We start from the raw sequence: 23,201 nt of genomic DNA on the forward strand, positions 1-23,201 counted from the left end.
GGAAACCATCAAATCTCTAAGCAATCTACCCATCCATCTCTCTGAAATTAAACCTCCTAAAATACCAGTTATTTTCATTTCTGGCTTTGCATTTGCTGGACATCCTTTATATCAACTTCCTGCTGCATTGGTCCCTTGTTTAGAGCACTTATTAGTCACATGTACATTAAAAAAAAGCATGTGCTAACTACAAGGTTCCACTTTATGGTAGCACTCCTCTGTCATGAAACCCTGGGAGAAGAGTGGAATCACAATTGTGCTGTAGTCAATGGCAGACTCTCAGTGATTTCAGTGAGACCAGAATGCCATCCCTTGACTCGCACGGTGCATTTACACTGTAGCTGCAGGTAGAGTCCCCAACTTTGGTAGACGTGGCCGAGTTAGCTTTGACTAAGTTGGTGTGCTAAAAATAGCAGTGTAGTCCTGGTGGCTAGACAGCTAGCCCCTCCAAGCACAATCTTGTCCGAGTGTAGATGAATACTTGAGGTGGCTAGCCTGTTGTGCCAGCCCAAGACACCATGCCTGCCCAGGGTAGCTCAATCAAAGCTGCAAAGTGTCTAATCAACTGCTATGGCCAGCCTGCAAATTTCACTGAATTGAAAGGAAATTATTGGCTGGAAGAGGAAATGCTTTAATTTCTACTGAACATAGTCTCTTCCCGGTGCAGGACACCCACACTTCTTGGGGACTATAATTACACAAACTTCTAAAAGGAAAATGTATTCTTTGAAGACTGAATTGATGCAAAACACTCTGCAATGCAGCACTTAAAAGTGTGCTATGGTACCTTCTTTTTTCTTAATGTATTCAAAGGACAGAACATATCAGACATGGAAAAGAAGAATAAGGTCATCGATTGCCGTCTCCCTCACATGGTTGTTCTCCTCAGAAGAGCTCTGTACAGTGTAAGGGCTTGTCCACACGGGGACAGTTGGGAGAGTTAATGCAAATTAACTCAATGTGCAAAGCTTAAGTGGATTAGTTAAACCACACTCAGACACTGAGGAGGCTCGCATTCAGAATTAAAATACCTGTAATGTAATTTAGCTTAATTCACCTTGGAAGGTAATCCCTAAGTTTTGAACACGTGAGTAGCCCACTGAGTTAAAGGGGAAAACTTTGCATGCTTAAACTTAAGCATAAGGTAAAGTTTTTGCAGGATGAGAACCTCTAAACTTCTTATAAGATATGTTAAATACATTATTGGCCAAAGGGAAAAAAAATAAAAAATAGATGAGAGTTTGCTGTGTCTTTTTTTTCTCCGACTTAGCAAAATCTAAGAGACAGAGAAGAAGAACACGGCAGAAAAAGAGGAAGAAAGAAGGAGGAGGAGGAAGAGGTGCTGGTTGTTTGTGGCTACTCTCTCCAAAATCTTAAGAGTACGCAGTCTGAGTGACAGAAACGTTTCCTTATCTTTCCTGGTGGTACTTTGGGTGCTTCATTTACCTTTACGGTCCTGCCTTGCCAGCTTGTAGTATTAGCACAGATTTTTCTCAAGGGACAGCACACCCCTGGGCAGCTGGCCCAGCAAGGAGTCCCCTGAGTGGAGGCACCAGGTGCCAGAAAAGAACACAAGTCTTAACCAATGAGATGAGAGAAAGCGACTCTAATTGCTGGTGAGAGCAAATGCCCAGAAGAGGAAAAGGGGCGGGGTTGAAGCCACATGAGTAGGCAGGGCTCCCTTTTCTCTCTCTCTCTCCCCCCTCCCCACCCCGCTGACTGGTCTACATGGAGAATTTACCTTACTTGTTTCAAGTGAAAATGTGCGTGCAAGCAGCACAGACTAAGTGAGGACGCTCCACTGAAATGGGGCCCAGCTTGGGCCACCTCTCACCCAAATCCCTTCAGACACAGATCTGTGCAACGTGGACCTCTCCCCTACACTCTTGGGGCACCAGGAACAGCTCCCCACCACCCTCCGCGTGGCCTTGGGAGGAGAACATCCAAGAGGAGTTGACTGGAAATTCTAGATGGGAGGGGCAAGTGCAGCCAATGCAGAGACCGAGAACTCCCTACAGTTCTGATAGGACTTTCTCTGCCCTGTGCTGACTGGCTGTTTGCTGCAACCCTGCCGTGCCCTCACAATATTCACCGCAGAGTCTCTTCAGGCCTCCCCCTCGCACCCCTCTTCTCTGCTCTGTGCCTCTTGCCCTTCCATTTCACTGATCTCTGCTGAATTAAACCCACCCCCAGAGTGGAACCAACAAGTGATTTGCCATGATCTCATTCTGCACGTTACTGGCGTGCTCCACCCTTACACCACCTTGGGTCGGTTTCATCTATGTGTATCCCCTACCCGAGTTTGTACAGCACCTCCCAAAACGGGGCTCCGGTCTTGGTTGGCTCTTAGGTACTACTGCAATAAATGATAACAGAAACACTACTCACAAGACAGAACAAACTCCTTTCCTCATTTGGAGACCTCAAAAAATGGCTGAAAGGATTTTCTTCCATCTGTCTCTTCCCCCCGCCACCCGTTTTCCAGTGATTTTCTGCCCCACCGTTCCTGCAAGTGTCAAGCAAGGCAGCAGGGAGTGCTAACGTTATCCTGTAACGGTCACTAGAGAATTGGCTGCCACAAAGGCTAGAGGGATTAGAAAAGCGGACACACGGATAGCACCAGACATTCAAGTCAAATAGCGGTGACAGATTGATTTAAAAAAAACACACTAGAAATACCTGGACATAGGCCCTGCAAGAGCGCTCCCTTTTCTGAAGCTGAATCCATAAAGACAGCGGATTAAAGACAGAATAGAAAAAAAAACCAAGTTAGTGACAGAAGAAAACAAGGGAAAATATAAAGAAAACATCTACCCCAAACCGACTGTTCCTCTGTTAATGAGTTTCCAGGAGAAGGTGCACGCAGTGGAATGTCGTGAGGGCCGGCTCTGGAAACAGCAGGTTAGTTCTTTTTAGGAAAGCACAGACAGGAAACACTACGACAGCAGCTGTTAGTTATGGCAGCAGACCTTGAGGCAACTGGTAATGATGTAATGATGCCAGAGAGGACGGGCCTTATTCTTCACTTGCGCAAGGCTCCTTTACATTCCTCGGATGGTGTCAAGGGGTATAAATTATAGTTAAATGAGAATCAGGCTGACTCGCTGCAGGCTGGGTGACTTGATCTTTGTGCTGGGGGTGTCAATTCCAGTCCCCGCCAGCATGTTGGGAGTTAAATGGGCCACGTGGCTGCTGCTGGCACATGATAAAACTCCCCTAGTGCATGTTAACATAGTGAAAGTTTTTAGCAAAAGAATATGATGCTTAACCACCAGCCCAGTTCATTTCACATTGACTTGCATTAAAACAAACAAATGAACAAACAAAAAAGAACAACAACAACAACAACAAAACAAACAAAAAACACCAAGGGTGCGTCTACACAGCACCCAAAACTTGAAATAAGATAGGCCATTTGCGCTACGCAAATTGTGTAGCTTATTTCTAGTCTATTTCGAAATAGTTACAGCGCGCCAAATTCTGAAATAAAACGCTGTTTTGAGCCATCTCTTGCCCCTCGTAGAAGGAGGTTTACAGGGCTGGCGAAATAGCGCATCCACTATATTTCGAAATAGCAGACATGCTCAAAAGACGCGGGGTAGCTATTTGGGGATAGCTCTGGTATCCTGAAATAACCTTGCTGGGTAGACATACCCCAAGAGCCCAGGTTGCTATTTTCAGGCCACGTACTGAGCAAGTCCTTTCTGTGGCTATATACACCCCTCCACGTTTAAACAAATATTTGATGGCTGGTGCTTGCCTTCTTCCCCCCTCTATCTAAACAAGACAAAACAAAAACTTTTTGCTAATTACTGTTTTGGGGGGAGGTGCACTACCGTGGATGAGTGAAGGGGATAAAGGAGTATTTGCCCAATGTTACTTCCAACTTTAATCCGTGCATTCTTAAATGAACACGGAGCCCTTGCTCCTATAAAGAATTAAGTGGGGAATGAGAGCAAGTAAATTACTGAGCCTGTCATTTGGATCACTGACTCGTATCACTGATTTGCCGGCCTCCACACACTCCAGAATTTTAATGTGCAGCACAATTGATTTGTTCTAGTTGATGGTGGAAACCTGGGTGGGGGGGAGGTCAAAACTATTTGAGGGGGCCACAGAAAGTCTGAGCAGAATGAGAAACAGTGTTGTGACATTCCTCTTGCTACAACCAAATTGTCACAGAAATGGAAAAATGTCAGAAGGTGAAAGAGACAAGGATTAAAAACATGTTTGGCAAAGCAAAGGTGACGGGCGGCTGTATGCAGCTAGGCAGCATTCCGAGTAGCAAGCAAATTAGAACCATGTAACCAGTTAGCATGTGACAGTAATTGTCAGTTTTTACCCGAGGTTGTCAGATACCAACATGGCTAAAAGATTTGCAGTAGGTCTGTAATGAATTGTTACATTGCTGTAACAGTTAATACCTACACCATTATAGGATAGCTTGAAGCAATATTAATTAATAACATCACGGTAATCCAGCTGACAGCACATGCAAAGCACAGAACTCCAACTCCTAGAGTTGTTTGGTTTTTTTAAACGTAACAATCCAAATGATCCTTTGTGCTTAAAACACATAAACCGACAGCAACAGAGTGCATCAAAGAGATAACTTTGCTTTGCAGAGAATTATTTGGTTACCCCGCCCCAAAATATGGTAAACACAGAAAATATCAGGTGTATCAGTGACAACCACCACTCCCCAGCTAACCTGGGAACCCAATTCTACTTTTAGCTACACAGATGCCTCTGCCATTACAGCCTATGGCATAACTCAGTGCAGAATGTGGTACCTTGTTTTAATAATACAGTCTACATAACTGAGAGTTCTTTTTCTTAAGGACCAATGCAAGGTCTACATGAATCACCACTTTATATTCATATAGGCCCTATTTTCAGAACTTAACTGATATTTAAATGATGTGTAAGCCCCGGGCTAACTTTTTACACAGGAGTGGATTTCACCTTAAAGGATTTTTATGAACTCCACAGCTAAGAATCCAACTATCATCCACTTCCCAACTTTTAACGTTTAAATGGCCATCAATGCCCATGTCTGGAGATAATAATCATTTTCCATCACAGGAACCACGCTGTAATCTTGATACAAAAGGTAGGCCTAGAAAAAATGATACCTATAAAGAACTGTCCAATGTTACATTGCCTTCCCAGGCTGAGCTATTTTTTTAAAGTGTTTTTCTCATTAACATTCACTTTGCTGCTTCAAATACATGTGCCTCCTCCCATCAATGTAAATTTCTTGGCCATGACTTTTATAAACCCAGATCCCTCATTTTGTGGTTTAGAATATGAGGGTTATTTCATAAGGATTCAGCAATAGGCTCACTGGGGAAAGTACCACTCCCAGTCACCTTGGTGTGAATCCAGAATCATTCCAATTGTTTCTCTCCAGCTCCTGGGAACAAAATTAAACCTCATGGAGTTCATTCAGTGAGGCATGTGAGGATGGACATTTTCCAGTACTAGCACCACACTTGACATTAATAACTGTTCCACAATGCGACAGACTAAAAATATAAATTGTAATCGAAACAGTCACGCACACCTACTGCTGAGAAAGAAACCCATCCCAACATCGCCAGGCCTTCTCCCAGCTCTCTGGAGGACACACAATTGTTGCTTACCCTCCGGGCCCTCCCCAGCGCCTTCGTTCCTTACCTTGTTTAAACTGCGCGCAGCACTGTCTTTCCCACCTGGAGTCAGGTTTCGGAGCTGCACATCCAGCAAGCCGACCAGCTGGTCCATGGCGCGCACGGAATACGTGATGTCTCCAGCGTTCAAGTGGGTTTTCGTCTGCTCTGCAAGCTCTCTGGCAATGTTGGCAGCTGTCTCCCCGGACTTCAGCTAGGATTTAAAGCACAGGAGAAAATGGAAAGATGCTTCATTCTTCCTTGCTAAACGAGAAATCGTTTGGAAGGAAAAGGATCCCGTTTTCTCCTTTCAGATGTGTAGGTAAGTATCACTGTACAATCGGACTGGATCTTTACTGTGACCGCAAAATCTTCAATTACCCCTATGTCTTAATCAGCCTCAGACGGCAAGGATTACACACTTTATTCTTAAAGACTGCTGCGTGTCATAGCGGGCAGATGATTTAAAATGGGATGCAAAACTGTTTAATTATGCAATGCATTTTTCCCTGCAGCAGTGCAGCAATTTTGTGTTTTATTTTTACCATTCTGCCGTCCCGCTTACACAGCGGCTGGTAAAACAGCAAACTGGCTTGGGAAACAACGGTTCAAGCAAGGACCACAGAAGAGATTTCATGATTTCAAATCAGGGGAGCCAACTCTGACTACACACATACTGCTTTTTTGCCACACGGCGCTGCATTGACCTCAGTAGAATTGGTTCCCACCAGCATGCCGAGGTCAGAATCCGTCCCTAATACTGCACAGCACTAGAATCTATAGGCTCAATATTCCTTCGTACTGTAAACAGCCAGCAATTGCTGTAACAAAAAATAAAGATGTGGAGGTGGAAAAGCAGGTGCAGCTACCTTAAATGGAAGTACATAGTGGAATTCCCCTGTTCTTCAGCTAGACGGTAACATCTCAAGCCCTACCTTAGCACAATCAATGTGTAAATATGCATGGGGTTGTTAGGAAACTAATAGCAGCCTCAAACTCAGCAGCTGAATTGATGGAGAACAAAGAAGTTTCGTTTCAGCTACTGGTCCCAATGCCAAACTGACTTCTCCTCAACAGGAACAATATGAGACTGCGATAACCCACAGTAACTAAGGAAACAGACTGCAATTTTCCTAAGTTTGATTGAATAAGTAGAAGCATATTCAGCCATTCCAAGCCCTTTGCTGTTTAATACATTGGCCACTGCTGCCATTTGGAAGCCATATTAAACAGCAGGAGTGCTCCTCCTCAAACACTACTGTCTAATCTGAAAGCTTGACAGTGGCTTAAAGCATCCTATGACTGGCAGTGTGAAAACACGCCTGGACCAAGGGGGAAGTGTATCAGCATCAAACAAGGGACCAAGATTTCCTGTGCTGTCACAGAGGATCCTCCAGTAGGGACTGGTTAAAAGGCTATCTGGACTTCATCAGAGTTTAGAGATTTTTGCATCTGCATCATTCGCAGACTCCTGCCTCTCAGTATCACAAACAAAATCTGAACCTGGCATTACCCTGGTACATTTTTCCCCCTTTTGGGGATTTCATCTGTAACTTAAGCTGGTTTACGTTGCTGGCTTTGTACTTCCCTGCTCTGCACAGCATCAAGGGCAATTGTACAGGTGCAGGTCTGCATGAAGGTACAAATTCGCTCCCGAGTTCAAGGGTCCTAGCAAGCTTTCCTCCAATAGATAAAAGCAGACATTTCCCTTCTTCACCCATTTGGGGTGCCCATTTGAATGCTGGATGGTGGAAACAACAGGCAGCGCTTTTCTCTCCATGTCAATCAATGAAGTGGCGTAGAAATGAACTTACTACCATCAATTCAACAGCAACAATTGTCTGAGGTAATGCAATCAGACAGAAGATGCTCGTATATGCATCTTCAGAGAATTACAGAGCAATACAAGGTGGTGTTCTTTCCATTATATCTATGACAACTTGTATCCAAGGACTGAATTATTTTAACGCTACTGCTCATGTGTCTCATGCCATCGAGATCAGATTCTACTGTTAACAGGTGCCTGTCACTTTCTTCTCTGACAAGGCAGTCATGGAGCCCTGGATCCTAGTATTTTAAACTTTCCTCTTCCATTTCCTCTCAGTCCTAAAATAACTGGCGACCTGCAGTGAGTCACTGGGCCTCTAAAGTGATTCTGCTGGTCTCTGTTTTTTTGTGTGTGTTTGTTTTTATTCCAGAGGTAGCGAGAGTGTTAAGCCAGTAGATGACCTCAGAAATGCAACTGATTCTTGCAGTTGTGTTAATAGGCCCACCATGTGTTTTAGGAGTGAGCCCAGTGGCTCTAGGCCATGTCTCTTTGTATCTTTTCTAGTATTGCAGGTCACTGTGTTTAAAGTAGGTCTCCAGGTTGGACTCCAGGTGAAGCCGCCACACACAAGAGGCCTCTTCCTTTGCAGTCAACACTTTGCTTTATTCAGTTTCAGTCCATTGTTCCTAGCAACCTACAGGATTTTCAACAGGCCTTTTCACTGGAGTCTTCTTCTGTGTTCTCCCAATGATTTAAAAATAAAAAATAACTATGGAGACCAGGCACTCTTCCACAGTTCTACAGAATACTGTGGAGGCTAAACGAACACCAAAAAGGTGGTGTTGGACACGGTGCCTGTCGAAAGACATTAAAATGTCACCACGAACTCTCCTGAGTCATGAACATTTGCCAAAACTCATCTGATTTATCCACAAGGGTGAAGACTCTAACCCCTGTCATTTCCCCCTGGGTTTCAGATAAAACTCCTTCCATATTCAGTCCCAAAACTGTTCTCCAACTACTTTCAGCAGAATGCACGCATGGTCTGGAAGTTCCTTCGCTCTATGCTCCTCAGAGCCACAGGGATGGTGCTGGCTGCGTGTAGGGGGAGAAAGGTGCAACAACTTGACATGCTACTGTTAGCTTCTCGAAACCTTAAGGATATACGTCTAGAATACAGGCTTTTATCAACTGTCAACAAAGCCTCTGTTGAAAACGGACGTCTAGACTACAGCCAGTTCTGTAGACAAAGCAAGCCGCTTTTTTGACAGAGTCTAGACGTCCTCTTTTGAAAAAGCACAGCGTGGCTGCAATAGCGCCTTTTTTGACATAGCTGTTGAAAAAAGGCATTATTCCTCGTAGAATGAGGTTTACCGCCATTGACAAAACTGCTGCATTCTGACAACAGAACTTGGCGGTAGTGTAGACGCAGGTATAGTTTTGTCGACAAAAGTCCACTTTTGTCGACAAAACCCTGTAGTCTAGACACACCCTAGATGACTAAAAGGGCGAAGTTCTGAGTCATGTCTTGTTATACACTCAACATCAGTCCCCACCGCTAGCTTGATTCCAGGCCTAAGAAGCACCTTTCGTCCCTTGGAATGATTTCTATGTGTACCTCTCTGTTTATCATATATGAAAGGGAGACAGCTCCTTCCTGCTGCAGAAACAGGGCACTGCGTGACTGCAGGATCTCTGCTTGCTGCATGAGCTAGCATCTGTCAGTCCAAATGGGCCAGTCAGACCGATAATGCCTTTATTTCAGGATGTGTGCCTACTCGATGCCCAGGGACTGGAAATTGTATATAAAGGGTAATAGGCCATTCTTTGTCACTGGCAACTATGATATGGAACCACTGCACAGCTTTTCATCACTCAGGTTATCCATGTATCCCTTCCAAGTATTTACACGTTCCTTCTGCCGGCGTGGGTCTGCAAACTGGCTGCATTCATTGCAAATGCTGCACTTTTGGCTAGATGAGAGAGAGCCTGTAGGTTCACTTCCAGAATTCATACACAGCCATCAGCCTGTCCTCTGCTTTCATGCTCTTCCTTCTGCTGACTGCGTCCCCCGTGGGTTTGCTTCTCATGCCCATCCTTTGTGCCCCTTGGAGGGCATGTCTACACCAGGAAATTATTTCAAAGTAACTAACATCGATTTAATAACTCCTGAATAACAAAATCAAAATAGCACGTCCCACTACAGGGGAGACTCTAAATGAGTCTGAGGTAGGCTTCTTTAATGTGGACGCGCTACCTCAACTTAGTGCCCCAGTAAGCACTGGGGAGTAATTACTTCAAATTACTCTGGGGAGTAGTTATTTTGGAATAGCGGCACCAGAGCAGCCACACTACCCCTATTTCGAAATAGCTATTTTGGAATTAGCGTTATTGCCTGAGGAAAGCAGGAGTACAGATTTCGAAATAGCCAGTAGTGTGGACACTGAAATAAGGGGGGTTATTTCAAAATAACTCCCTAGTGTAGACCAGGGCTGAGAGATACCCTCCTGTGTAATTCCTCTCCTCTCCTCTCCATGAAAAGCCTAAGACTGTCATTTGGCGTATTCCACTGCTTCACAGAAGTGTATGGCTGATTTAGGGCTAGCTCACCATCTCTCAGGAAATGTCCTTTCCCAAAGCTCACTACAGCCCTGTTCCTAAAGGGGAAATGTGTCAGTGGGGCCAACAATATCTCCTGAGCTTCAAGTAAAGAAAATACTTCTCAGCTACATCCTGGTGCCATTGTTCTCATGTGGAAGAGGAGTCGTTTTTCACTTTCTTTCTTCCAGAGCACACCACAGGTCTTCAAATTGTGCTAGGACTCTAGTGAAATTAGAATCAGTCAGAGCTGCAAAAACATGGCCTAAATGAAACAGCCCACCATCGCCTGATGCAAAGGAGCCTGGTTTTTTTCCACAAATGTAGAAGATAAGATAAGCAGACAGTTGTTCTCCCAGGCAGCACCCACAACTAAAAAGGGCCGTGGGGGCATCTTCAGAGAAATCACACACTGGGCAGAAAGGCAAAAGCAACAAAACAAACAGTGTAAAGCTGAGAACATGACCTGCAAATCAGGACAATGCAATGGAAGCCACAGATGACCTTTCCGCTGCCTTTTACTAGGTGGAATTGTGCATAACTCAACACGCTTGGCAAGTTTATCCTCCTGCCGTCTTACGAGGGAATTATAGGCACCAACAACAGCGTCACAGTAAATGTCAGGAGGCCAGTGACTTGCCGAGGCGGATATCCATTGTGAATCCCCATCAAGCATAATGATTGTTAAAAAAAAAAAAAAAAAAAAAACTAATACAGGACTGACAAACTTTTAATACCATGGGTGACTAGCTGGTGCACAGCAATTGCAATTCCCAAAAAGCAGGATAAGAAAACGGGGATGCTTTGTATTGTGTGGGTACCAGCCTGTTTTAGGGACACCAATTCAAGAGGCTCCACTGACTGAAGCCCCTTCATGGGCTGTGGGGGACTCCCACTCTCTGCCTTTATAGCCTGGATCCTGGAGACAACACGAGGAGTAACTCTGATGGGGTAGGAGCATGGGGGCAGACAGAGCCCCACGCTGCCAAGGGTGCCACCACCTCCAAGCCGTGCAGCTCCCCCGGGGTGCTGGTGTGAGAGGCAGAGGGCAGAACAGTCATGGAGCTCCACTGGTGAAGGCAGGGAGTGAGCGGCTGCGTAGCACGAACATCTCCCTGTCACGACAGTGGGTTTGCTTCAGTTCCCATGGCCTGCTCCTCCCCTCGCGCACATCCCTGGCCTAGTAGGAAGGGGCTGAGGGTGAAGCAAGGGCCCAGGATGGAGCTCAGTGTCCTCTGGAGGTGAAAGGCTTTCGAGATGTGTGGGATTAAGCTGTCAGCAGCTCCTCTCTGCCCACTCCTCACCCCCAGGGACCGCCCCTCAGCCCTAGCAACTGCCTCTCACACCTCACCCCTACGGACCGCCCCCACTCCTAGGGACTGCCCCTCACTCCTAGCAACTGCCCCCCAGGGTGCTACCCCTGGCATTCACTGACTGCTCCCCACTCCCATGGGACCACCTTGGAAGAGGGCGCCAGGGAAGCAGGGGGATGAGGGAGTCCTGGTCAGCCTCAGAGCCAGTTGAAGCTGTTCCAGCGCGGTGGCTGGTGATCAGTCAAAGCAGCAAGTGGGAATCTCCTGGACAATTTACAACCAAATTTGGGAAAAGAATTCTCCACTCACACACAGACACAGAGACACACACACGCAATGCTGTTCCCTGCAGGGTCTCCCCACGGTGTTCCTTCACAAGGCCGACCTACAAGAGCTATCTTTCAGACACGCAGCTGCCCAGCTAGTTCGCCATTCCAGCACACGTTTACTTAGTCCTAAGTCCTAGATTCTCATCAGTTGCTCTATAAGAAGGATCCAGCCCACAGACTCCGTAGTGTAAACGCACATCTGGTCTCCATGTGTAATGCCATCAGCCGAAAGCGCCACGGAGCGCCGATAACAAAAATGTTCAGTGCAGCCAATCTGGCCCTGTTCATATCTGAGTCTGAGAGCTTTTGCTGTCAGGTGTTAATGTACTTTTAACCCCAGAGAGGATGAAGAGCTGCAAGACATCCATCAAACAATAGGTTTTAGGTTATTTTTATTGCTGTTGGCTCATCCCAGATACTCCACTTCCTCAGTCCTTTTTCTCTGGTGCACTCGTGGGTTTTACAATGCCTTTAACTATTCTCTCTGTAGTTTTCCATGCTGTGGAAAGTGTGAACAAAAGTAACAAAAGCCATTGTCTCCCTGAACTGTAAGCACTAGCAACTTTCACAGGGACTGACCTTTCCATGCCTTAAGAGATACTAAAATTGCAAGCCAGTTGGCAAGATGGAAACCACTTGTTCTGTGCAATTGTATCATCGGGAAAGATTTCATGACAGGATGATCCCGTGGTTCCAAAAAAACCAAGAAAAGACTTATGGACATGTGAGGGGAAAGATCCCTTCCTTGATAATCTTGTAGTTCTAACATTCTTGCATCACTTTCCCCCACCTAAATTCAAGGTTTCGCCTCTCTCTCTTTCCCCTTTCCCAACTGGCTGCATTAGTTTACATTTTGTCCCCAACTTTCTGTCTCTCCCCATCCTCCAAGTGCTACCGGCACCGGGTCTTGAAAACTCCGGTCTCCCCCCCCATTCCACGGTCCAACCGTGGCTTGCTTTTTGTGCCAGGGCATCACTAGTCTCTGATGTGGCAGTCCTCTCTTTTTGTTATCATTGCATGTTTTCACTTAAGCCATGTCTCCTTCGTTCCCTCTGGTGCCCGGTAAATCCAAACACAGGCTCAAAGAAGGTTATTTGGAGGTGGAACTTTACCTTCTGTGTGATGTGGTTGACCCAGGGAGAAGAGCAGTTGCTGAGGTCAGGCCCTTGTGGGTCCCAGATCCCATCAGGAGCGAGACACAGGAAAGTCGAAACACCTACAAAGACAACACAGGAAGGACTCTGTTATCAGCTGGCAAATGTATTAATAAGCCTTGCTCCAGACTTTAATCATTTCATAAGGATGGAAACTGCACCCCACACATGCAGCCTGGTGAAGCTCTGTTGTGAGGACTTCAGTGAGGAGCCATGCCTGGCCCTCAGTACTGAAGTATTCAGGCGCCTCCCACTCATTAATGTGTTTATCCTGACAAGGCCCCAGGACACAGATACGGAGCCAAGGCACAGGGAGATTCGTCCTGGATCTCACAGGGAGCCTGTGGCAGAGCAGAAAATTGAACCAGGAAACCATGAGTCCTAAGCTTCTGCCCTAACCAATGGACCAGCCATGGTCTTTGTTTTGCCCACTAATGAGTCCAGGATCAGTCCCTCAGGCACCTCCCCTGCCATTTTGTGCAGATTGTGCTGAGCTGCAAAGCCCTGAAGCCACCTGGTTAGAAACACACCACGTTTATGAGTGACAAGGAGGAGGCAATATAGTCCCTTTAACTCCCACTTCCCTCACCCTCACTGCCATACACAGCGACTCCCGTCTCAGCCACACAGCCGTACAAGGCCAGGAAGCAGAGCTGTAACGAGCCTGCATTCTGCCCTGCAGAGCCAAACTTTTCAAGAGGGAAGTAAATGAGATGCAGGGCCTGAGGTGACTCCCACTAAAGTCAACGAGTGTTTTGCCGATGTCTTCAAAGGGGGCAGGAACAGACGCACTGACAACACACGGCAGCGCTCGTGAATCGGGCGAATCTCAGGAATTAGGAGCAGAAAGGCCCATTGGCTGTGCTGGACCATCCCCAAACCTGGTGGGAACTTTTCCATATTCCAAAATACATCATCCAATCTAGTTTTCAATAACTCAGGTAGTGGAGCATACAGATTTTCTACCAAGACCTCGCAGTAAGGAAATGGCTCCTGATAGTCACCCTAACTTGGCTTTCACTTCATAGAATCATAGAACACTAGAACTGGAAGGGACCTCGAGAGGTCATCAAGTACAGTCTCCTGCCCTCATGGAAGGAACAAGCACTGTCTAGACCATCCCTGACAGGTGTCTGTCCAACCTGCTCTTAAATATCTCCAGTGATGGAGATTCCACAACCTCCCTGGGCAATTTATTCCAGTGTTTCACCACCCTGACAGGGAGTGACCACCTCCCTTGCTGCATTTTAAGCCCAGTGCTTCTCGTCCTAACCTCAGAGGCCAAGGAGAACAACTTTTCTCCCTCCTCCTTGTAATAACCTTTTAGATACTTGAAAGCTGTTACCATGTCCCATCTCAGTCTTCTCTTTTCTAAATTAAGCAAACCCAATTCTTTCAGCCTTGCCTCATAGGCCATGTTCTCTAGACCATTAATCATTTTTGTTGCTCTTCTCTGGACCTTCTCCAATTTCTCCACATCTTTCTTGAAATGTGGTGCCCAGAACTGGACACAATACTCCAATTGAGGCCTAACCAGCGCAGAGTAGAGCAAAAGAATGTCTTTCTTTCTGCCCTCAATTTTATGACCTAGATTTTATAGGTGACTATTTTATTCCCCCTCCGTCGTCATGCAGCTGAGCTATGGGCCCAATCCTCCAATGGCCTAAACTCGGTATCATTATTTACAGCTATGTGAAGTGGCTGGAAAAGGCCCCCAAAAGACAATTTTATGCCCACTCTGCACTTACTAGGGCCAACTCTCCCCTCACGTATCGATTTCACTCGCTTGACTTCACCGGGTTTGAAAGGCGGCTCAGGAGCAGCGCACACAGGTGTGAAGGACGACACCGGGAGCACGGCAGTGGAAAATGGAGACCTAACTTATTTTGCTCTTTTAAACTTTTCTCCACTTCTTCCAGCTCTTTATTGATTTTTTTGCTGCTCTTTAGCAAATTCCCTCCACCTCCCTCCTAATTTATTGGTATACTGCAGGGGCGGGGAACCTTTTTAAAGTCAGGGGCCACTGACCCACAGAAAAATCAATTGGGAGGAGGCGCACAAAAGTGAGAAGCAAAACAAAAAACAAACCAACTAAAAACCTTCGCTGACACGGCCCCTGACTGAGAAGGAGAAAGACACTCCCCACAAACCCCTCACACACCAGAGCCAGGGGGACCCAGCCTAGTAGATTCTGTGTGCTCCAGACCTGTGGTGGGGCAGCAGAGGGGCTGGAGCACCAGCATGGGGTCCCCATCCTGGGGGGAGGGGCCCTGAGAGTCCAGGGCTTTATCTAGGCAAGCTGGGGGCTGCATCCGACCTCTGGGCCTGAGGTTCCCCACCTCTGGAATGCAGGTTCTCAGAGCTGGATGCTAGAACAAGTTCCAGGTTTACAATGATGCCCGTGATACTGTGACGCCAGGTGCACACTCAGAAGGGGCCTGCCAGTTCGCTTCATCCACCCTGTGCCTTTACTCAGCCTCTTTCCCCATAAGGCCCCACCTGCTGCTTGCTCCTCTTGGTCCCTCCCCCACTGTTGCCATGCAAGCAGGGGCGAGGCCTTGAGGTGGATCCCAAGTGAGGTCATGGGGTGAAGAGTTGGGGCACCCTGACTAGAACTGGTTAACCTCCCCCCCTCTGCAAATGACACATTTTTCTTAAGCATTTAGACAAAACCAAACCATCCACTGAAGTAGAGCTGGTCAGAGAAAAAATAAGTTTGAATTTTTGCTTTAAAAAAAAAAAAATCTCACTTTTACGTGCCGTGCTATGGAGCAGGGAGGCCTAGTTCACCCACCAAAACTGGAGACTCTTGGCCACACGCTTTAAGATGCCATCAACTGAAACACTCAGGGTCACACCCTGGCTAATGATGAGACTGAAGATAAACCCCAAACAATCAAAACCTCAACAACCCCTCCCCGCCAGCTCTGCTCATCCATCTCCAGGACAAACTGCACCCTGTTCTCGACAGGGCGTTTCCCTTGACAACACCAGGGTTGAATCCCACTGGATGAGCCCCCGCGCCCTGGTGTTCGCTGGGAGTTGAAGGTGCTCAGGACCTTGCAGGGAGGGCTCAGTGCATTCAGGCGCTAGTCCTCCGCCCAGCGAGGCGCTCCTCAGCTACCTGCCACACTTCATTAACTTGTTCCACAGGCGCCGTGCCTCGTGGGCCTGCCTGGGAGGAGACAGGGAGCGACCTATCACTGGGAGCTGCAAGCAGATCTCTGACCGAGTCACTGAAAGAACCAGCCAAGGGTCAGAGTGCCACAGAGTTGAAGGCCAAAAAGGACCAGCAGGTCACTAAGTCTGACTCCTTGGACTTCACAGGCCAACGCCACCATCTGGCACTGGCACGCGGCTGGCTAGGGTTACATAGACGGGGCTCACCTACTGTCCCCATAGGGCACGGCTGCTTTGCCAGCTGTCCTTGTCGAGTTCTAAACCACATGATCTCACGGGCTTCCACGGCCTCGCAGCTCTCTGCCCCCACCGCGGGCAGCTGGGAGGAGGCGGGAGGGAGGGGGGTGGTCATGTCGTCGGGGACATCCACCACCGGGGAGGGCGTGCTCGTGCTCCTGTTCCTTCTGCCCACGGCAGAGGCGGTGGTGGTGCGGCCGGTGCTCGTGGCGGGGAGGAGCAAGGTGATGCTGGTGGTGGTGCTTCCTTGGCCGTGCGCCCGAGATGTCGATACTTCTGGAACAAAGCAAAAGTACATTAAAACCAAAGCGCAACTGCGGATCGCCTTGGCTTTCAATGCTTTAGCCCACAAGGGCGCGTAAATATTTCACGGCACACCGTTTTCTCTCCAGAATGAGCAAGGAGCCTAGGAAGTAACTGCATCAAAGCTGCATCCGAGTACCAACCTCATTAATGGCAGCTTTCATAGTCCTTCCCAAAGCATAAGAGAAACGCTCTCCTCACAGAGAGCAGCTACATGGTGCAACAAAGAGTAGGAGTTTGGTTTCTGCCAATCACAGATTAACACCTTAGTAAGCCCTCTGTGACTGCCCGCTGTAGGGGACTGCAATACAAACAGGCTTAGAAGAATTAGATTTTTATTGCTCCATATCAGCCAGTTTTGACCTCACCTATGCACACAAACCACTGAAAAAATGTTTCCATTAATAGTTAGGATGTATAGGTAGGCAAACCAAAAGAAGTGCCACTTGAGAACTTCTTAGTGTGAAAATCCAGAGATTTAGACTTTTGAACAAGGTTCATTACAAATAGACTAGCAAATAAATAGTAAAAAAACAGGCACGATAGATTGATGTGCGGAGATTTACTTTTCATATTGTGACACGCAATGTTGACAATTGCTACTTTAATGGTTCACAAAGCTTTGAGTTTTTGAATCTCAACTCTATTGTCATTAAATAACTGTCATGATTCTCTCCCCTCCCCCCAAAAATGAACATTTAAATAGATAAAAATGGTGGGAAAGGTTTAAGACCTATAATTTCGCACAACTGAAAACTGAAATTGACAGAAAGCTAAAAAAAAAAACCCGTACAAATAAACATCACCACGATGTGTCACAGTGATCAAGAAATAACAAGTGAATTCTGCCACGCCCACGGATAAGCTAGAAAATGGCAAGAGAAGAGGTGGCGATCTTTGCAAGCAGGCTGATGTCACTCCATGGTCTTAACTCATGGATGTACTGGAAAAGCCCTCCCCAGGAACTGCTGCTCCATGGAATTGCCAGCACCCTTCCTGTAGGGCCTCACAACAGTGCTGTCTTGTGGGGAGTCATTACGGCCACATGCCCGATCCTACCAGTAACAGCAGGGTCCTCGCGATGTAGCGGTTGTGGTGGCCTGAACGGAACGCCTCCAAGAAGGCACATTCATCGAGGGATGACTCATTCTAAGGCTCTTCCATTCAAACCGGCAGCAAGGAGAGGTTAAACTCATTTAAACCCCCATTAACCTGCCTTCCACTGCATAATTGCTCTGCTAAGTGCTGTAAGTGAAAATATGGAGAGGCAGCCACCTTGCAATGACGCTGTTTTGCCTGCTATGTAGACCCACGCGTTGGCACTGATTCGGACTTCTGAAAAGCACCAAGGGGAGCGCTCGGATTCGGCTCTTCATTATAATTCACACTCCAGTCTGAGACGGAGCGGTGGGTCCTGGCTCCCTATTGCCTTGTCTCTTGTGCGTTCATTGGAGGTGCCCCCATTCTGCACAGGGGAAAGGAGTACATCGTGCACCCGCCCAGCAGAGTGCTGGCTTTCTCTTCGCCCCACCCTTGGAGGAAGGGATGCTTTTCCCGCCACCATTTCCTCCTCCCTCCCCTAGGACAGTCTATCAGACACTTCTGCTGGGAGACTGAGGCCTTCTACTTTTTGCTTGGAGTAACCATTTGCCCCTCTCTGGGTCTTGCTGAAGTGACCAGTTTGGGGAGGAAGAAGAATCCCGCAAGCCCCATTTCACAGCAAGAGAGCCATCGCTGCCCATACACTACATAACACCAGGTCCAGACACACGGGCTTTAGTTCTTTAAAAGTTCCTACGCTCCTTGAGGTCCTTCAGACAAACACTTTATTTGATCCTGCCTGGAGTGCAGGACACCAGACTAGATGTCCCTTCTCCTGCATATCTAGGACTCCATGAAAGTAGTGTCTGTGCACCTCACAACTGGCAGGGTGTTGATCCTCCTAGCACCCAGTTTGGTAGAGAAAGGCTACAGGGCCCATTACAAGGGTGGAAAACAGAGGGAAAGTGACATGGAGAATCCAACCCATGGACTCAAGTCCAGATCTTCCAGCAACTGAGGCCAGTGCCCTCTGCACTAGCCAATCTCTTCCATATGGTGCAAGAGGACGAGCTGAACTTTCTTGGCTAAATCCTAGGCTTGTAGGGTTTGCGATCACATGATCAGTTCAAAGCATTTTCTTTACAACTTGCCTCAAAGACACACCTATTGGGCCCAGCCCGAAGAGCTGTTTACTCACATGTATTCCACACCTTTCAGGAACAGGCTCTTTCTTATTAACCTCCTGACCCTGATTGGCTAGCACTCACAGCTGTGGTCTCTACCTGTGTACCCAAGAATGGGGTTTGCCAGGAAGCGGATTTGAAAACCAGGGAAGTTTCATCTGCGGGCTGCTGATCATATTTCCCAGCATGTTCACACTGACTTGCTGTCACTCTGTGTTCTGAGTTTGAATGAATTCTCCCCCCCTCCCTTCCCCGCAAAAATAAACACAAAGCAAAAATCCACCAAAAGCACCAGGTCTCCCTCTGTGTCTGTTCAAAGCTGTGCTAAACCACCAAGTTGCATGTGTTTCCCGTTTGAAGTTACCACATGCCTAAAAGACTTCAGCAAAAATAGTACAGTTAAATTTCACCAGCTTTTCTCTTATAATTTGACAACTGGCCACAAGACATTGCCAGAGATAATTGCAGAGATGGTTATGTCTATATGAGTTAAGCCACCTAAGACAAAACTGGCCTGTACAGGTTGAAGCTCTCTAGTCTGGCACCCTCAGGACCTGAGAATTTGTCAGTCCACAGGTGGTCAATGTTGTCTAGCAGCATAACCAGCACTGCCACTGATCACTGGGCTCCTAAGAGACATTGAGGGGTACATTAGAGCTAAATAACAGCACAGAATACAGAGAGCCAGGACTGTCAGCTGTAAACAAACTTGTCCATAAGTGGACATATGGCTAACTACAATCATATCAGATCACGGATGTCGCTAGACTAGAGAGGTTGAACCAGTCGTTGTGGATGACCACTCAATCATTTCCAAATGCAAGTGGAAAAGACAAACGGCTTTCCCAGCAGTCAGAGAGCAATGCCGGAATTAAAGCCTAAGTAACATGACCAACATTTTCATTTATGGATGTCAAATATTCGGGTGGAGGGGAGGAGGTCCATATTCAGGCATTTCAGTAAGAGATCTGATTTTCAAAATGGTGAGCACTATGCAGTTTCCATGGACTTGAATAGTAATCAGAGGGTGTTTGAAATTTTGAGCCTGCCTTTTAGAAACAGTTATTGTAAATCTTGGACTATATTGTTTTCAGGTTGTAGCTCTGGAAGGGTTTATTGTATCAGCGATGCATGGGGAATTTACAAATATCTTCTCTGAGTCATAAAATAGCAGTTATTTTATCTGCCTAGACCCCTGGGCATTGATGCAAGAACCAGTTTCAAGGGGGTTTTTGTTTTTTCTCTGTGTGCGTGCGTGTGTTACGCTTACTAATAAATAAATAAAAACACACTCAGCACTGAATTCAGCTTCACATCATATGAAGGACAAATGACAAGAAAGGATAAAACAACTGGCCTGAAGTCACCTAACAGTATTCAACGTGGGACACTGCTCAGTTCAGTTCTACAGTCTCATTATTCAACAAGTCAACTTGGTAATGAGTACCAAAAGACGAGATTGAAATCTACAGTGAGTGCCTTCTGTGCTCTGTAAAACTCACTGCTCTTGGTATGGCACTCACACATCCATGTCCTTTAAAACCAACTTAATTGGTTAGTTGGAAAAGAATAAGAGATCGGAATGATTTACATATAAATAACTCTTAAATCCAAGTAAAACCTTGGATAGACTGCAACTTGTGCAAAATTACTTGATGTTCTACAGGACAGAATACAGATGAGCTACCCAGATTTATCCACACCGCCAAGGAATGGTAAATTTTAGACTTGAAGAAAACCAGTGTTGCATGGGGCCATTTTAATAGAAGACATTACTTCCTAATACAATGTTTTCTTACTAAGGAGCAGTAACCTTCTAAAATCATTAACCTTATTACAACCAGCAATGCATATGTATGGTTATTTTATTTTACGGCTTGTTTGACTGTGTTTCGCCGTATTGAGAGTTTAAGGTTAGATTTAGAGTAAACAGATTCCATGACTGGCTTTAGACACAGAACACCTGTAAGTCTCTACACTTGGATTCAATGGAGCACCATTCTGGTGCTGAGCGTAACCCAGAGCTCTACTGGGAACGGCTGTACTCTGGTTTCTGCAACCCTCTCTTCTCTTAGCTATCCCAAAGCAATACGGTATTTTTTCTCCCCGTGTCCTATGCATGCACAGAACGTCCGCATGAGTAATAGAAGACTTGCTTTTCCAGTCATGCCCAGGCTGGAGGGATGGCTACGAAAGGGCATTTCTGAGGTCCCCAGCAAGAGCTGTAACTCACCAGGAAATACACAGCCCAACCTGATGGGCTGATTATACTTGGGAAAAAATAAGACCCATCTTCCTTGCTCTTTCCATGCCTCACATTTCACACAGAGATTGAGCCTTCAGGGGGCCTGCCCAGCCACACTTCCTTTGGGCTCAGTGGGAATTTTACCAGACTAAAGACTGCTCAAAACAAGCAGTGTTTTCAAGCATTGGGGATACGCATGTCCTTCATTTCTGATCTCTTGACCTAAAATGATAGGCTGTATTCACCTGGGCTAAGACGGTCACAGATTGGGTTCCTGTCACAGGGCAAAACCCACTTGTCATCTTATACTCAGCTACAGTCTCTCCTTTGTGGCACTGGTAGACATCGGACTGTGCTCACACGGGGCCACACACAAGTCTCATAGATGTTAAGACCAGTAGGGGGCATCATGATCACCTAGTCTAGCTCCTTGCACATTGCAGGTCTCAGAACCTCACCCACGCACTCCTGTAACAGACCCACAACCTCTGGTTGAGTGACTGGCTTTTCCAGTTACAGTCAGCACCAGAAGAGTGCTCCATCGAATCACCTCCTAATTTCAAAATGGCAAGACCAATCTTTTTGGATTACAATATAAACTGTTTTGTATCTAGGCAAGAGTGCTTTTCATCACCAGATCTCCCTTTGCTCAAGTATTCTTGTAGGGTATCTAAGCATCAGGAAAGTTACCTCGGGAAATTTATCTTTGAACAAAGATACGTGGTGAATTTTCCATCACTTCAAGCTTTTTCTTGAAGTGGGGGAGGGGAGGCTACCCAAAAGCATCTCACAGGGCTACAATGGGAGAGGAGTAAGAGATCTCTGAGGAGGACGAGGTAGCTGCCTCTCGGCCATGTTGTTCAGAAGGCAGCATCGCCTCTAGGAGCAGCGCAGAAACAAGGGTGGCCATATCTATATGAGTATGTACACTAATGTGCTATCATTTGGGGGAGGGGGAAAGAGAGAGAGGGGATTGCCAGAGCCTGAAATATTTTCATAGGGATTCCCGGCAATAAAGGTTCGAGAACCTCTGCTTTTAAATCAAAGCTGGGTATCTTTCTGGAAAAAAAAAGTGATGTAGAAGTTGGAGGGTGAAGTTCTATGCCTTATGTTAGGGGGGTGTTTGACAGGATGATCGCCAAGATCCCTCCTGGCCTTACAACCTAGGAATCTGTGCATTAAAACGTTGGTTCTAGTAGAATTGCATGCAGAGAGCATGGGGCTTCCCCAGGTCAGAGGCAGGTCAGGCATGGCTTGCAGATTCACAAAGAGATGTCCAGCTTCACTGAGTCTATACAGCTCTACAGCCAGTGTGGAGAGAGCCTGATATTCTAACTGATGTCAATGGCCAAGAAACCACACATGTTCAGCAGTCAGGGTGCTGCGACCCGCTCTCCCAGACCCACTGAAAATACTGGAACAGCTATTTAGATTGAAGTGGAACAGTTCAATTTCCACTGAAACGCAGAACAGTTATGTTATTTGCTCACACAAATCTTCTGTGTCTGCATTCTCAGTTATTTACACGGTAAGAAAACACAGCATTCCTGATTTCTGAAAGGTTGTTAGAAGCTCAAAACCTAAAGGTCTTAGCAGATTTTTGCCCTTATTCTATAAGGTAAATAGTTATTTTGCTTACCACATTTCATTCCTTACCTTTCTTTTTCTATCAAGCAATCAAACAAGATACAGTTACACACTTAATAGGAAGGTTTAAACACCTTTTGAAAGAAAAAAAACACATTCTGATTAAAAGAATTAAAAAAAACAACCAGCTGTTTTTCTCTTGTCCACTGTCTTTGTAAAAATGATGAAGTGGGTGTTACCCATGAAAGTTCATGATAGTTCATTTGTTAGTCTCTACGGTGTCACAGGGTGACTCATTATTTTTAAAATTACAGACTAACACGGCTACCCCTATAAGATGTCATACCATAAGTTAATTAATTTCCTTCTAGCATTGTCCAATACTTGTTACTGCAAGTTTTTTTTGACGCTTAGTAGAAAAACTATTTTAAAATTAAAAACAAAATCCTGTTTCCATTTCTTTATGGGTTTGATCCAAAATCCACTGATGTCAAGAGCAACATACTCACTAATTTCAACAAGCTTTGGGTTAAACCTTACATATGCACCAGCATAATTAACAATGAAAAGAGCAAATGACTTGTTCATGAACCTCTTATGTGAAACTTCCT

The 23,201-nt window shown here is 46.2% G+C and overlaps 1 protein-coding gene across 17 annotated transcripts in view; it reads right to left on the reverse strand.

Annotated features, from left to right (window-relative positions):
- The window catches only part of ADGRL3 (adhesion G protein-coupled receptor L3), a 630,261-nt gene that overhangs the window by 144,632 nt on the left and 462,428 nt on the right, over positions 1-23,201 (reverse strand). For 13 of the 17 annotated variants that reach the window (XM_089778190.1, XM_089778189.1, XM_075929233.2 and 10 more), the window contains 4 exons: positions 16,201-16,506; positions 12,772-12,875; positions 5,680-5,865; positions 2,680-2,718 (listed from right to left, as the gene is read on the reverse strand). In XM_089778190.1, the coding sequence (XP_089634316.1) occupies positions 2,680-2,718; positions 5,680-5,865; positions 12,772-12,875; positions 16,201-16,506 (635 nt within the window). The remainder of the gene's footprint in view (positions 1-2,679; positions 2,719-5,679; positions 5,866-12,771; positions 12,876-16,200; positions 16,507-23,201) is intronic. The other 4 variants (XM_089778187.1, XM_075929234.2, XM_089778184.1 and 1 more) reach the window with 2 other exon arrangements.

Source organism: Pelodiscus sinensis, chromosome 4 (genome assembly GCF_052426305.1).
Source record: "Pelodiscus sinensis isolate ZL-2025 chromosome 4, ASM5242630v1, whole genome shotgun sequence".
Classification (NCBI taxonomy): domain Eukaryota; kingdom Metazoa; phylum Chordata; order Testudines; family Trionychidae; genus Pelodiscus; species Pelodiscus sinensis.